The sequence below is a fragment of the Sminthopsis crassicaudata genome, chromosome 6, assembly GCF_048593235.1.
Source record: "Sminthopsis crassicaudata isolate SCR6 chromosome 6, ASM4859323v1, whole genome shotgun sequence".
NCBI classification, from domain to species: Eukaryota; Metazoa; Chordata; class Mammalia; order Dasyuromorphia; family Dasyuridae; genus Sminthopsis; species Sminthopsis crassicaudata.
In genome coordinates this window covers 155,417,233-155,434,011 of record NC_133622.1, presented here as the reverse complement: position 1 = coordinate 155,434,011, position 16,779 = coordinate 155,417,233, and the positions used below count along the sequence as shown (strand labels likewise).

General features: G+C 33.5%; 1 protein-coding gene across 6 annotated transcripts in view; it reads left to right on the top strand.

Moving 5' to 3' along the window:
- The window catches only part of WDFY3 (WD repeat and FYVE domain containing 3), a 306,260-nt gene that overhangs the window by 128,084 nt on the left and 161,397 nt on the right, over positions 1-16,779 (top strand). For all 6 annotated transcript variants that reach the window (XM_074273239.1, XM_074273237.1, XM_074273238.1 and 3 more), the window contains 4 exons: positions 980-1,444; positions 2,232-2,333; positions 9,534-9,727; positions 14,327-14,784. In XM_074273239.1, the coding sequence (XP_074129340.1) occupies positions 980-1,444; positions 2,232-2,333; positions 9,534-9,727; positions 14,327-14,784 (1,219 nt within the window). The remainder of the gene's footprint in view (positions 1-979; positions 1,445-2,231; positions 2,334-9,533; positions 9,728-14,326; positions 14,785-16,779) is intronic.

Here is a 16,779-nt window from a genome sequence, read left to right as displayed (position 1 = left end):
ATCTGTAGTCCATATTCCATTCTGCTATTAATGTCTTCTTTGTTGATATATCTGCTTATGTTTGAAGTGTTTTATTATGTTTTCTTGTTCCTGAGATCTTTGGTAATTCCAGTCTTTTCTTATTACTTTCCTCTATAAGATCACTGTCTGACTCTTCCTTTCATGGCAGTTTCCCTGAAGCCTGGATTTCAAAGCTACCTTACCCTCATCTCACAACATTGATTTACAGTTTACCTGCCTTGGTCTCTTCCCTGAGTGACTTCTGCAAGGAGAGTTGGCCCCAGATCAGTGATAGACTCTTTCCCTCAGGCTTAGTGGAATTCCATATAGTCTTGTTCCTTTTTCTCTCCTCTTCCATATACATCTTTCCCCTTTTCTCTCTTTTGATCTTTGTGAGTTCTTTTGTTAGTAACTAGTGCTGCTAAAAGGCAGTTTATGATAGTGAACTCTTCAAATTTATAGTTTAGGGACCTCCTCAGCACCAGAAAGAGAGATGTCTATGTGTAGAATTGAGTTCTATTGTGAGCCCAAGGGTTGACTCCTACAAGGGATCTTTGCTGCTAATAGGGTAGGGGGTAGTAGGAGAAGGGTATGCTGAGGGAGCACATTAAAGGTCACATTAAAGGTTAGGGATTATTGTGTTAATTCATTAGATTTTTGCCTTGTTTGAGTTCTTAGTGTCTGAAACTGGGAAGACATGAAATTGCCTTAACTCTTGTACATGAAATCGAGCATTTGTTAGGATCAGAGAAAATGTCTAGTCTTCCGTCTTGTTGATTATATGATGTGGTAGGATACAACTTTTGGAAGAAGTATTTATTGTTAACGTAAGTAGCCCTTGATTTAAAAATATTCTATATAAGTATATCTACTGTTTACAGAGCAGTGTGTCAGGAACTTAAACTAACTTTTTTCATTATTTGAAATGTTAAGCTTATTTTGACAAAAGAAGTAATGTATTATTTATTATTTTTCACAGGTCACAGTGTGAGAAATATCCAAGCCTTTGCTGTCCTCCAAAATGCATTTTTAAAAGCAAAAACAAGCTATCTTCCCCAAATCATCCTTGACGCCATCACAAATATCTACATAGCTGACAATGCAAATTATTTTATTTTGGAGTCGCAACACACATTGTCCCAGTTTGCAGAAAAGATTTCTAAGCTTCCAGAAGTGCAGACCAAATACTTTGAAATGTTAGAGTTTGTCGTTTTCAGTTTAAATTATATCCCTTGTAAAGAACTTATCAGCGTCAGCATTCTCTTAAAATCCAGCTCTTCTTACCAATGTAGCATCATTGCCACAAGAACTCTTCTTAAGTTCACACGACATGACTACATATTTAAAGATGTGTTCAGGGAGGTGGGCCTTTTGGAGGTAATGGTAAACCTCTTGCATAAATATGCTGCCTTCTTAAAAGATCCTCAGACTCTGAATGAGCAAGGTAAAGTATTATTTTTTTTCATGTTCTCATTTCTTGTTTGACAAGAGCAGGTTGGGTGAGTTGGGGTCAAAGGTTCCTTTTCCTTCAACTTAAATGATTTGCTAGCATTACTAGATTATAGTAATCATGAGGGAAATTTCCAAGGAACTATTTTCTTTGCTATTTGCTCCCTTGTGAGGCTTTATTTAAAAAAAAAAAAAAGCCTAGGAAATATGAAACTGTGAATAGATGTGATAAATTTTAAAAAATAAAATTCCTCTACATTTAAGGTTGTTAGGTCTTATAATAATTCTAAGATTGCTAAAGTCTTTAACTTAATTTCCTGTTGTTTTTGTATGTTAACATGAATCTGATTGAGTTATATGTGATTTAAGTTGCTTATCAAAAATTATACTTATTTTCATTAATGCCTAATTTCTCTTTCATCTTTTGGGTCATGATGATTTATTTGACTTTTCACATTTTTATTTTTTCAGGATTCAATATTTAATGTGTTTCAAGAAATATCACCATCATACCACTCTATCCACATTTAAGTGCATCTATTAAAAACAATTTTGACTTTGAGCCTACTGCTCAATTTTGAGTATTTAGGTCACAAATTTTTAGAAAATTTTAGGATTTTAGTTTTTATTAATGACATATTAACATTAAAGATCATTGTATATGAAAGTAACCAGTACTTAACACTGAGTAGAAATACCAGTTACAAAATTTAGAGAGAGTAGGATGGAAGTAAGCTTGCTATTTATCTGAATTAAATGAGCAAAACTTTTTTTATTTTAAGGAGATTCAAAAAACAATAGCTCCGTGGAAGACCAGAAGCAACTTGCTTTGCTAGTTATGGAAACCTTGACAATTCTACTCCAAGGATCAAACACAAATGCAGGTAATTAGGAAAATGTTATCAAGATGCTTTGGGAGTTTTAGCTCTGATGATTTTTGGCCTCTTGAATATTTAAAGAATGATTATTGGTTAACTAATGGTACTACTCTCTATCAACAAAATTTTCATATTTAGAATTATTTTGATAAAAATTTACTCATCAAAATTTTGCTGCTAAAGAATACAATGTAAAATTGGCATTATATGAAATGATTTTTCCATCTTTGTTTTTGACTTACATTGAAGATTTAACAGACAAGTCCCTTTTTCCTTTTGTCAAATATTTATTATATGTCATTTTAGTTAAAAAAAAAAGATTTTAGATGAAAAATTCATATAGCTTCTATGGGCAAAAATCACTGCAGTATCTTTTAATCCTTCTATTGCCCAATTTCCATTTCATTTTTTTTTTTTTAGTCACCTTTAAGTATTTGTATTTGCCTTCTTCATCCTTCATCCTTTCACTCCTTTCTTGATATCTTTTTTTCTTCTTATACAGTCCATAAGTTGCAGGTTTGTTCTTTGGTTCATATTCAATGTCAAAAAAAATTACAAATCATATCAAAACCTGTTTTGCCACTACCAAAATGGGTTCTGAGTTAGAAGACTAAAATGACTTGGTAGTTTTGACTTGCAGTAGAATAATACCAATGAAGTATCCTCATTAAGGATGTCCCATTTCAATCTTAGGCACTATGGCCTTTCCAGGATGAATGTCATCTGCTTATTTTGGGGTCTGATACTAACAGTGTTATTCAATAGTGGTGGCTAGTTCCTCTCTATATCTGATTCTTAGCTGAATACAATTTGTGAGCACCAGCCCTGAAGTCAGAGCTGAATACTATAATCTTTGCTAGGAGTTACCCTCTAGGAATTCTTATAGCAATTTAATTGCAGGCTCAGTCCCAAAAATATTTCAATCATAGATTACTAGACAAAGCAGAAAGGTATTTCAGATACAATGTAAGCCAATAGATAACATATTTTCATTGTGCTTTGTCAACAACTGTGCTAATTTTAGTATTTCAGAAATTATTTTTCTTACTTCAACATAGATGATTCCTTCCTGAAAAGAGATATATACATACATTTATATGCAAACTTGAGTCATCTACCTTCACCTTTGATTTTTCCTATGAAGAACAGTTTTCCTTCTTTTGATTCTAATCATTTAGAATTTTCAGAAATAAGCCAAGAGCCTGACAGAGGCAAGCAAACTTAACTCAATACACCTTTTCCAACATAGAGTGAAAAATAGCCTCAGGCTGAATACAAATCAGGAATTCTAGTGAGATATTATATTGACTTCATTACCAGAAGGACCTAAAAAGTCCATTCAGAGACCCAACGGCAATAAGAAGAGTTCAGCTGGGAAGCCAGCACCCTGCTTAAAGAACAAGATAAAAGGAAATGAGAGATTGGACCCAAATACTGGTAACCTCAAAAACTCTTTATTCAGAGCCAGAAATAGAAAAAGACCCACAAAATAAGTTCAGAATTGTAGGAAACTCACAGTGTATACCTTGGACACGACACGGTGCAACAGTGACCTGTGTAGTCACACTGGTGTTCAATATCAAACATACTTTGCCCAGGACCTTTGAAGTCTTTAATGCTCTGTGTTGAAATGCTGCAATGACCCCACAAGATCCAGTGCTTTGAACTTCAAGGATCCAGGGAGGTTATTGCCAGAACCCAAGTGATCCAAATGGAAACCAAGAAGGGCTGTTTATTGCTTCAAAAGTACAGCAAGGAGAGGAAACTTATCCAGACATACAGGATTTAACACTGGAGAGGTTGTTAGATGGAAGAAGACACCAGGTATTATAAAGAATTATAATAGATCCAGAGGTAGCCCAAAGTCCAACCATGAAGGAAAGAGTAACTCCAAAACAACTGTTAACTATTCAATGGGGAAAAAAAAAATCTCTCTCAGTGGGACCAAATGAATGTTGCTAAGAAATGAAGCAAGATATCATAAATGAGATAAAATTCTAGAAAAACTATTAGAGGGAGAATAAATAACTTAGAACAGAAAGTGGTAAACTTGAGCCAAGTAATGAATTCCCTGGAAAATAGAATAGACCAGACAGAAATCAATGACTTCATGAGGCAGCAAAAAATTAGAATAAAATAAAGAGATTTAAAACATATAAAATGCATGAAGTACCTGTTTTCAAAATGAAGTGACCTGGAAAATAGATCAAGGGGAGATATTGTTATAATCAATGGATTCCATTTAATCCGTGATTTTTAAAAAAAGTTTGAATGTTCTGTCTTAAGGAATTATAATTGAAACCTTCCCAGATCTGTTAGAAGCAGAGGGAAAAGTGAAATATAGAGTTCATTGATCATCCCCTGAAAGAAAATCCTGGGAATGTTATAGTTAGATTGCAGAGCTTCTAATGGAAAACAACTACAATTCAAAAATTCAAGTACCTAGAAATCTGTCAGGAATTCATATTTGATAGCTTCAAGTATAAAATAGGAGATCTTAAAAAAGTGTGCCCAAAAGGCAAAAGATGTGGGTATATAGGCAAGAAAAACTTATTTTACAAAACTTAAGAAGAAAACAAGAACCTTTAATGGAATAGATAAAAGAACTTTTAAGCATATTAATGATAAGACCAGAGCAGAGTAGGAATTTTGAAAATGAAAACATAAAACTCTGGGGATACCTGGAATTGTATGTGGGGTGTGTGTATGTCTGTGTGTAATTGAAAGGCACTACGGGACTTTATATGTTAAAGGGCAAGCATTCTAATAAGGGGAAGAAGGGAAAGAATAGGACCGATAAAATAAATAGTTGATTATTGAAAGAACAATTTACTCTTTTTTCATAATTGGGGCCTGTGACTAGAAAACTACAAACATGAAAAAGTGTTTGAGGGATCAGGTCTCACTCTTAACCTGAATTGGAGAAGCAGAGTTAATAGTTATCCCTTCCACATTGCAGGGAGAAGGGCAAGGTACTCCCAGAATTAGTAAAATCAGCATAAAACTTTTGACTCTCCCTGCATACCAGAGAAATCTGAATTAGTATATTATTAAAAGATAAAATATATTGATATCATATGATTTATATATATATATATATATATATACACCCCAAAAAAATCAGAGAACTGGAAACTAATTCAGATGGGGGGGGGGGGAGTTGTGTGATTAGTGATGAGGACACCAGAAAAGGAAAAAGGAAGACCATTGAAACATTTTAAAAACTGCAACAGAAAATGGAAGAAAGTTGAGGAAACCCAGATGAGAGCATTTCATTTGTTAGTAGCTTTTAAAATAAGAAATATTAAAGAAATTCGTAGTTCTATATACTATCCTCTTTTGTTCTGAGAGAAGACACTAACATTTAAGAGTATCAGAAAAGGCTTTTTGCTAATACTGGAATTTGACTTGGAATTTAAGAAGAAGCAAGAAGATTAATTGAGTTTTGGAATTAGGTTAAGATGTCTATGAGACATCCACTTTGAGGTGTTCATTAGGCATTTGGAGCTTTGACTAGAGGTCAGGAGTGATGTTAAAACCAAATGAAGAAAATGAGCATCATCTGGCTCATATTAGTACCCTCATAGATATGACTGAATGTTTCTGAAATGTATGTTTAGCCTTTCCTTTATCTGAATTAAATACTTTCTAGGCTAATAGTTTATTATTCAGGATACTCTCCTATAATCATTTAAAAACATTATTGTAGCTTTCTTTTACATCCTTCCAAAGTTTTATACCTGTAATTATAAAGATCAGGATTGCTTATAACCCTTTAGTAAAAAGGAATGCAGGTACTACAGAACTATATTTATTATTTCAGTTTTATCATTTTATTATCATGTCTTTCTTAAATACATTTCGAAGTTTTTGCTTTTGAAACTGATTTTTTTCATTGTATGTAAATTAAATTGCAACTGAATTCTTTTTGCAAGGTAATCGGGTAAATATATTTAAGCATCTAGACTCATAGTTTTTACATTTTTATTCTTTCTTGGCAAAATTTCTATGTTCATTTGAAATTTTGTTTAGCAAATAACATCAATATTTAGAGAATAAAATAATTTCAGAACTGAAAAGAACTCCTTTATAAAGGCATATGAAATTGTTTTATACAAATGTTTCAAAAATAAGCAGGAACTTTTCTAATTATTTTAGAAATTTCTCAAAGTAAATTAAATGAAGTATCATTGCATCACTACCTTTTAAATTTTATTGCTTCTCTAGCCCTAACATTTAGTTGAGCAGTCCATAATAAAGAATGTAACGAGTAATTCATACATGATTAGAATAGTATTAGATAGCACCTTAAAATTTAAGTCAATTTTATGTTGCATCTTATATGATTTCCCATTTAAATGAAAATGAAGGTAAGAAAACAAAATCTGAAAACATCCAGAATTCATTTCCTAAACATGAACCCTTCTTGGTGCTACTTTATATAGTAATAATAGGGAAGGTAAAAGGGGTTGGGTTTAGAGGAAAGACAGCTAGTTCCATTTTGGGCATAGTGAGTTCATGATGTCTGGAGAGTGGTTTGAGGTTGGGGTAAGATAGCTGGATGTAAGCACCAGCAGCAGAGAGATGGTAATTAAATCTATGGGAGCTGATGAGATCACGGAGTTGTTGTTGCTGTTTGTCCTTTGTTCTTAGAAACCAGAACTTCAGGGAGGTGATGTCATGGCCTGCCAGTGGAGTAGATTTGCGTGAAGGAGAACTCAAATTCACCTGCCTCCCTTTCCCCTCCAGACCATCTGGCTCCAGTGGCTGGCTATAGATCAGGACCCCTGGAAATGGCCTTTTTAAGCTAAGTCTCAGGTTGACTGAGACAACAACTATTCAGTGATTAAGTTTAGGTATGAAAGAAATGAGGCTAAGAATGGCTTTTTTTTTTAACCTAATCAGAAAAAACCCCAAACAAGTAAAATATTACAGAAGAGGGCCCATGACAGAGCTCTTACAGACACCTCTGGTCAGTTAGAGGGCTGATCTGGATGGGGACCCTCAGAGCAGGCTGAGAAGGAATGGTCAGAGAAGTAGAAGGAAAGCCAGGAAGGAGTACTTTTCTGAAAACCTAGAGAAGAGAATATTAAGGAGGAAAGAGCAATTAACAGGATCAAAAATTGCAGAGATCAGGGGAAATGAAGATTGAGAAAAGGTCATTGGATTTGGTAAGTAAGAAGTCATTGGGTACTGAAGAGCAGTTTCGATTTAAAGATGAGATCAGAAGCCTAATTGTAAGATATTAAGAAGGTGAGAGGAGAGAACGTAGAAGCATTTGTTATAAGGACAATAGTTTGTGTGATGGATCTAGCCAGGAACATGGTCATGTTTTTAAGCAGAGGGGTTAGCTTTGGAATTACATTGACCTAACTTAAGATTCCCTTTTCTGTGGTTTGAGACAAGCCATTTATCCACTCTGAATCTCTAGCTTTCTTATTTATAAAATTAAAGTATTGAACTGAATGACTTCCAAGGATCCTTTTAGGTTGAAACCTCTAATCTTAATATGTACTTGAAGTTAAAAATTTGAATGTTCAATAAAAATCAGGTAAGTACATTAAAAAAAAAAAAAAAGCAAGTTTAACAAATACTCCTGTCATTCTATTCATTAAGCAGTTATTAAATACTGCTTCTTTTTAGGAAGAACAAAATATTAGGACAGGTGATTGATATATTAATTAATATACAATCACTTTTCAAATAGTCTGATCTTCAGAGGTCATGAGTAGTAATAAAAATAACTAAATTAACATAATTGAGCACATTGAATATTACTTGTGATATATTACACATAGAAGAATATTTCTCCTTTCTCACTTTCAAAACTCTGGGCTAGTTAATTTTTGTTAAGCAAAGATATATGTTGCCACTTATATAATTGGCCATGCTTTTGTGCAAGTCTTTTTTACATTATAGTTATTTACATCATATTTTACATTATATTACATTACATATATCATATTTATATACCATGTTAGTTCAACCATTTCTTAGTTGATAAGCACCCCTTTTGTTATCAGAAAGTGAAGACAGGCTTACTAATTGGGGAGTGCCTAAATTAATAAAACAGTGAAAGTAATGTATTGCACTAAAAAAACAGTTTCAGAGAAATTTGGGAAGAAAAAAATGAACTGATGCACTGTGAACTGAATCAGGAGAAAATATCTCTTTCAAGGTAGTCTTGAAGTCTAAAATTATCTTTTACTGGTTTTTAATTTTTCTTAGGAATTCATATTATGTTTTGGGCTTTCTCTCTGGGTCTACATGTTTCATATTGTAGGATAAGCATTGATAGTTAGTAGGTAGTAATATGTCAATATATTGTTGAACAAATTCTTTCACTTTTATTTTAAGGCAATATTACCCACATATTATTTATAACCACCTAAAGATTGTGTATGACTACTTTTCCTGGTTCTTTCAATTAGCATCCATGTTTGTTTGTTATTATTTTTATTTGTTCCCCAAGAAAATGTTATCTAAATATACCACCCCTTTTAGGTGAGTTGGGAAAAATTCCCACTCTGTTTGAAATCCCAATTCCTTTAGGATTTAACTATTTAAAGCCCTCCATAGGTTGGCTAATTTATTTGTTCAGTCAGTTATCTAGTTGCTTTAACTGTTAGAGAAGTGTTCATTAAAGAATCAGGGCAGTATAATTTTACAGTTTGTTTTACACCCTATTTTAATGAACACCTTGTAATAATATTCTGGGCTGTTTATGACTACCATTACCTGAAGGTGGCCAATTCTTCCCTTAACAAAACTATCTTTTACCTTTCAGTGGTTTATAGAATGTGTTTTAGCTTTCCTGGTCCTATATAAAAAGTCTTTCCATTTTATCATCGTTATTGCTAATGATGATGCTAATGATTTTTATATTACATTTTATATATTCCCTGATTTCTACTAAAAGTATTTATGAATAACTCATATTCTATTTAATGTGCTTCTGATCATGTGATAAGTCACCTAGAATCCTTGGGAGGTTGAGGAAAAAAGTTTTATCCCTATCATTTGTAGTCATCTTTAAAAATATACTAATATATTATCCCTATAATCTGAAGTTTTTCTGGTCTTAATCCAGAATTTAATTTAAAACTTAAATGTAAACTTCTTTCCCAAAGGAGAACTACAGTTTATTTGGAAATATTTGAGGAAATTCTAACCTTACTGTTTTTGTTTGTCTGTTATCCTTTTAAGGGATATTCCGGGAATTTGGAGGCGCCAGGTGTGCCCACAATATTGTCAAGTATCCTCAATGTAGGCAGCATGCTCTGATGATCATCCAGCAATTGGTGCTTTCTCCTAGTGGGGATGATGATATGGGTACTCTCTTAGGATTGATGCATTCAGCTCCACCCACTGAATTACAACTGAAGACTGACATTTTAAGGGTAAGTTTCAAAAGTTTTGTCTTTTTTTCTACAAGCATCTTTGATTCTTTTTAGTTGAGTCATTTAATTGCTTTTAGGATTGAATTAAGATTAACTTTTCAGATTGTAGAGATTCATTGTGAAAAAGATTTTACAGATCCTCACTGCAATCTGAAACATTGTATATCATATACCTGTGGGAACTGGATTCCCATCACTCAGTGGGAGACATTACTCCCTAGGTAATTATACCATTTAAGACTATGTAAGGGATTAGTCTGTTCCAAACCCACAATTAGCTTATGGTTTGTTGATAGAAACAAGGGCTGTGCCCTCTGATTTCAGGACAGTATTGATTCTGACTCTTAGGCATTGACTTTGCTTACTTTCTCATTATGATTTTTTATGTTGGGCTGCAATTGACTGTTCTCTTTTTCATAGATCACTTCGTAAGTCTTCCAACCTTTATCTAAATTTTTCATACTACTCATTCTTGAGGGGTGTAGTAATATTCTATTTGTATTGTCAAAACTCATTCATCCATTTCCTGATTGTTAGTCACTTATTTATTTTCCAACTTCTTGTCATCACAGAACTATGCTTCTGTGAACTTTCTTTGTATATATGGTCTCTCCTGTCTAATCTTAGGTTTTTAAAACTTGAATCTCTTGAGTCATATGGTATGCATGAGTTATTAATTTTCTTTGCATAATTCCAAAATAGTTGAAAAATTTCACAGCTTCAGGACAGTGAATTACTGCCACTGTTGTCCCCCTGCTCCTGTCACAGTGGTTCTAAACATTGTGTTGTGAGAATTCTTAGCGTTGGTTGGAAGAAACAGATTGCACAGGATGAGAATGAATCGCTTTTTCCTTCTGTAAAAATAAAGATATAATATATTATCGTCAACAATAACATGTTATTGTTGATTTTTTAAATATTAAACTGAAATTGTTTTCTTATAGATCCACCCATTGCTTCTTTTTGTTTGTTTCTTTTTCTTTCTTTTTTCTTTTTTTTTTTTTTTTTTTTTTTTTTTGCTGAAGCATTTGGGGTTAAGTGACTTACCCAGAGTCATACATCTAGGAAGTGTTAAGTATCTGAGGTCGGATTTGAACTCAGGTCCTTCTAACTTCAGGAGTGACATTCTATCCACTGTACTATCTAGCTGCCCACCTTTTGTTTCTTTTATTAAATTCTCCTTTGGGATAAGATAAAGTTTATCCTATTTTTGATATATTATATTCTATCTTCCAATTTGAACAGAGAAAAATAACTTTGAAAGGGAATGTTAATTTAAAATAATAATAGCTAACTGTTATGTATCACACTTAAAGTAACATTGTGAGATATAGGTGCTATTATTATCCTTTTTTCTTTATAGCTAAAGAAACTGAGGCTGAGAGTGATTAAATTACTTGGTCAGGATCACACATTTAGTAATTTCCTGTAACAGGATCTCACTTCAGATAGTTCTGACTCCATTTTTAATGCTTTACCCACTATGATACTTTGTGTCTCAAACAAGATTAATTGCAATTTGATTCATTCCCAGGAAGGTGAAAAAGTCCAGATTGGTATCAACATTTAGTAATATTTGCAAATTTGAAGTAATTTACTAGCAGTAATTTAAGTAGAAAAGGGGAACAGATTATTTTGAAAAAGTTGAGGAAGTTTCTTGCTCCAGTCACATTTATATTTGGAAAACAGAGTAGTCTCGACTTGCAGTCTGAAGGCATCTTGATTTCCCGAAGTCATGGTGCTGTACATTTCTCCTCCAACCCCTTCATTTTACAAATTGGGAAACTGAGTCCTAGAAAGCAAATTGACTTGGACAAAAGTAACACAGGGAAGAAGTGTCAGAAGCAGGATTACTAGAGGAAGGCCTCCAGCACACTGGGAGGATGGGAAGCCATGGAAGTCTTGGATTCTATGGGTTTGATTATGCTCTGATACCCGAAGTCTGTCAAAGAAATATAAGATAAGAATCCAGGGTTTGACGGGGTAGAGGCAGATTGGCACCAAACACGAAGCATTTGGTAGTTCTCTGCAATTTTGTTCTTCTCACCTTCTCCCCCTGCTTTGCTGTGGGTCTGTAGGAAGGGCCAACAGTATCAGAGGTGTCATTTAGAACCCTTTTCCAAGCTGTAGTGTGAGCTCAGGAAAAGTTCGTTTTTCAGTGCCACTGGGTAATTTTAAAATGTGTTAGCATAAGCAAATGTGTTGCAGCAGATCTTGCCACTTTCTTTAAATGTACTTTTCTAATATGAGGGATGTAGCTGCTGTTCTTTACAAAAGAAGAAAATTTCTTTGAAATTATTTTTAAAATATTTAATAAATAATAGAGCCTTTGTCCATTAAGTCACAGTGCTGCATCAAATCATCAGATGATGGTGCTAACTTTGGTTCTCAGAGCTTTTGCTAGCTTAGGGTACTCTGGCATATTTGATCTGTGATCTGGGACTGATAGCAGTAGTCTGTGAGTATCTGTCAGCCTGTCCTCTAAGGACTAGATTTACTGAATTCATAAGTCTTAACCTTAGGAGGTTAAGCAAGAAGTGATTTTGTTTTTCCCCTTTGGCTACAATGATTCACAAAGATCATTTCCTAAGATATAATTTAGGAGGGATATGCTCTGTGATGGTATGGGAAGTATCCCCAGAAATGAAATCTCAGACCCTTGAAGATTATAGGGAGAGGAAAAGAGAAAGGCAGAAAGCAAAAATAGTAGCTCAAAAAAAAATTGCAGTTATTTATTTATTTCAAGGATGTGTAACATTATGCAGTTATTCACATAGTATTAGTAGCTTCATTGTTGTGTCAGAATGAATGGCATGTCTGCTGCAACTTCATTTGACCTGTTTTTAAAATAAAATTTTTAATCACAGCATTTGCTATTTGTAGAGTTTCCTATTGGGTCACCTATAAATTTTGAATGTAGTCATAATAAAACTCATCAGTTTCTACTTTCTCCCTAATCTTCCTTTCTTCCCAATTTTACTACTACAATCAAAAGTGCCACTATTATTCCAGGCTCACAGTTTCCATATCATCCTTGATTCTTCTTTTACATGTTACCCAAATATTCAGTCTATTGTTAAATCCTTTCTTCCATTACAACATCTCTCTACTCACCCAGCTTCTGCCTAGTATATGCCCTTATCACCTTATATCTAGACTGTTACAATAGCTATCTTTTTGTCTCCCTTCTTATCTTTCACTTTATTCCTGGCTCCATGTCTTTTCAGGGACTATTTCCTGTGCAGCAAATATGTTTCTTCACAAATGTGCTTTCTGGCTTCCCTGGTTTCCTTCAAGACTCAAATCACATTCCACCTTCTGTAGGAGACCTTTCCTGGTCTACCTACCCTCCCAGTGCATATCCCTTCACTCAAATATTAGCTTCTACTTATAGTTACATATGTTATATGTACATAGTTATTTGCATGTTGTTTTCCCCTTTAGAAAGTGAGTTCTTTGAAACCAGGGACCATATATGTACATTTCTTGTATCCTAAGCTCAAGTACTTAATAAATGTGTATTGACTTTTTCCTACACCTTATCTTCCAAATCAACTCCTATTCTTCACTTCATTGTTTCTATTAGTAGTCCTGCCTTTCTCCTGATCTCAGATTTTTCCTTTATTTAAAGCACTCAATTACTTGCCATGTTATACAAATTCTACCTACAATATCTATCTTGAATTTGTCTCCTCCACATTTCTACTGCCACAACTTAGTTTAAACCCACATTGTAGCTTACACTACTCTCAATTCCTGTTGTTGTCAAAAGTATTCTTGTCTTATAGAAGCTTCCTCTGCTAAAAATGTTCAATAGTTTCCAATTTAGTCTTATTTTCTTGCATTCATGTTTCTCAGCCAGACATTCATAGTCTTCCATAATATACACTCAACCTCTATTTTCAGTCTCATGCCATATTAGGTATATACATACATCCTACACTTCAACCAAAAGCATTTTTTTGTGCGGCGGGGAGATTGCTATTCTTTAAATAATATCTTGTGCTCTTCTACATTTGCCTTTTCTCATTTTGTTTTGCCCTTACTCCCATTGTTCTCTATCAAAATGTGATCCATCTGCCCAAGATCATCTCAGAGACCTTTCTGAAAAGCAAGATGTGAGTTCATTTGTTCTCTAGACCTCTTGGACAGTTGTATACTTTTTTTCTTGCTTACTTATCTTATTTAGTACTGAACTTGGAGTAGAGGAGACCTGAGTTTACAAACCACCAAAGACGTACTTGACTATGAAAAATCATGTAATCTCTCCCATATTCTGTTTTCTCATCCATAAAATGGTAGTAGTAATTCCTGTAGCTCTTACAAGCTATAGATTATTGTGAGATTCCAGTGGCATACTATGTGAAGCATTTTGAAACACCTCAGAGTGCTATCCATATAAACTTAAGCTATTATTATCTGTCCAGATAGGGCCTTATATACAAGTAATTGTTTTCTTTGAATCACCACATAGTTTGTCTTTAGATGTTGAGTTGATCTTTGTTGAATTGTAATTAGAAGGAGAATTCCTTAGTTCACCATACAAAATTGCTTCTTTTCATTTCTGTATTTCATGGTGGTATTTTTGCATTTTTGCAGGCCCTCCTCTCAGTTTTACGGGAGAGTCATCGCACAAGAACAGTTTTTAGGAAAGTTGGAGGATTTGTCTACATTACGTCTTTGCTTGTTGCCATGGAAAGATCCTTGAGCTGTCCACCCAAGAATGGTTGGGAGAAAGTGAATCAGAATCAAGTTTTTGAACTTCTTCATACAGTTTTTTGCACATTGACTGCAGCAATGCGTTATGAACCAGCTAACTCTCATTTCTTCAAAACAGAGATCCAGTATGAGAAACTGGCAGATGCTGTGCGATTTCTTGGTTGCTTTTCAGACTTAAGGAAAATAAGCCCCTTAAATGTTTTTCCTTCAAATACCCAACCATTTCAGCGACTATTAGAAGATGACTTAACATCTATTGACTCTGTCTCACCCACATTACGACACTGCAGTAAACTATTTATTTATCTCTACAAAGTAGCCACAGATTCCTTTGATAGGTAAGGTTGTGCTTTTTCCATGAATTCAATGGTTGAGAGTGCATGGTCTCAATAAATTTTGATACATTTAAGCAATCATCATTTATTTTAATCTTTTTAGGATTTATAACCTCTCTGTTTTCAAAAGACAGTTCAACTTCACAGTCTGCCTTTCTGGTAAATGTTCCTGGTGTTTTGATGTTTCTTGGTATCTGGTTTACATGACCCTAACTTTTCCCCCTACAGGCAGTTTTAAGAGCTGCTGTGACCAACCAAATTCCTTCTTTACTTGGGAGCTAGCCTTTGTCTGAAGAGCTTCTCAAGATCTCAGACAATAACCAGGCACCATTCTGTTACCACCATTGAGCTTAAAGCCTCTGTAATTTTTATTATGGGAGGTTTATTTACTGAGATACTTTCCAAGTGCTTAGTCTCACTTCTGTGCTCACAAAGGAGTGAGTTTAATTGAGGTCCAATTAAAAAATCCAAAACTATCTGATTATACTAGTGAAATATCCAGAAATTCAGTTTTACAAATAGTTAATAACATTGCACTTTCAAGAACTCTTAGACATTATATGCTCTAAATTTAAATTTACTTTTATTTTCATAAGATGCACATGGAAGGCTATCAGTGTGAAACATTACATAGATTTTCAGATTTTTCTGATAGATTGGTTGGTTTTATACAACTTTTTTTTTTTCCTTTAGAAAAACAAAGCAAATTATAAGCATTGGATGTCTAGGAGAGGGTATAGAGAAGGATACAATGGACAATATAGTGGATTTGAAAACAAAAGATAATGAACACTTCCAAAAAGAATTACACCTGAGCTTAATAATTCTGGTTGGCAAATGGAAAATGATAATCTTCATAAATATAATTTTTGATGACTTTCCCTATTTTAATCCTTTTTTAAATAATATATTAAATGCCTGTTATATACTTTGGAAAATTACACCAAAATTTATGTTCTGAGAAGATTGTTAAATTTAAAGGTTGCAGGGTTAGGGATTATAATAAGAAACATAACTATATAATACTTAACATTTCAATTCTTGCTTATCTCTTTAATTAAATCTCCTAAAAATAACAAAAGGAATGACATTGTTAACTTTTTCTAGGTATTATCACCATCTGCTTAATGGTTATTAAGGTTTTATTTGACAAAATAAAGTTGTCCCATTAGTCTTTGCATAATCAATAATAGATAACCTTGATAAATGTCTTCAATATTGGACATTTGTTTGTTAGCTAATTTTCCTTTTACAGGTTCTATTGGAAATTGTTCTGACTTTCTAAAAATATTAACTCACTCTTGAAGCCTTCCTAAGAACAACTGAGCCATTAATCTATTTAAGTAGATATGTATTCAGGTATAGTAAAATTGTCATGTCAGTTTTTCATTTCTTTTTCTAAAAAATAATCTAGAAATGTCTTTGTTTTAAAGATAAAAGACTTGAATACAAGTATTTTTGAAAAATTATTCATATATTATTGAATTTGTGTTTTATACCACTATAATCCCTTTATCTATTCAAGCTGTGGTTCCTTTATGCTCAGATTTGACCTCTTAGTTTGTTTCTTGATTTTTTTCCTTCTTTTTGAGATTCCTCATTTATTATTAATAAATTACTAAATTTCCCATGGAAATAACATAATATTATTGCATAGTAAATAGGAAGCTGACTATAAAGTCCAGGAAAACCTCTAGTACTTTAAATTGCATGGAATATGCCAATTTTGACTTGGTAAAAGGTTCCTTACTAAGAGTTCCCCACATTGATAAAATTACCAATTTGATATATATAAAATAGGAAATGGAAAATATGGTAGGTGAAAAGGAATTGCTTTGTGGAGCAAACATCTGTGCCATGCATGCCTTCCTTTTCCATGTGATGTGTGTATTATAGTAATGTTCTTTGTCGTTCTTGTTGGGTATAAAAAGTAGATTTGATTAAGCTTTTACTGGTATTCTTGTACAACTAACTAACCTTAGACTTTCTTATGCCATT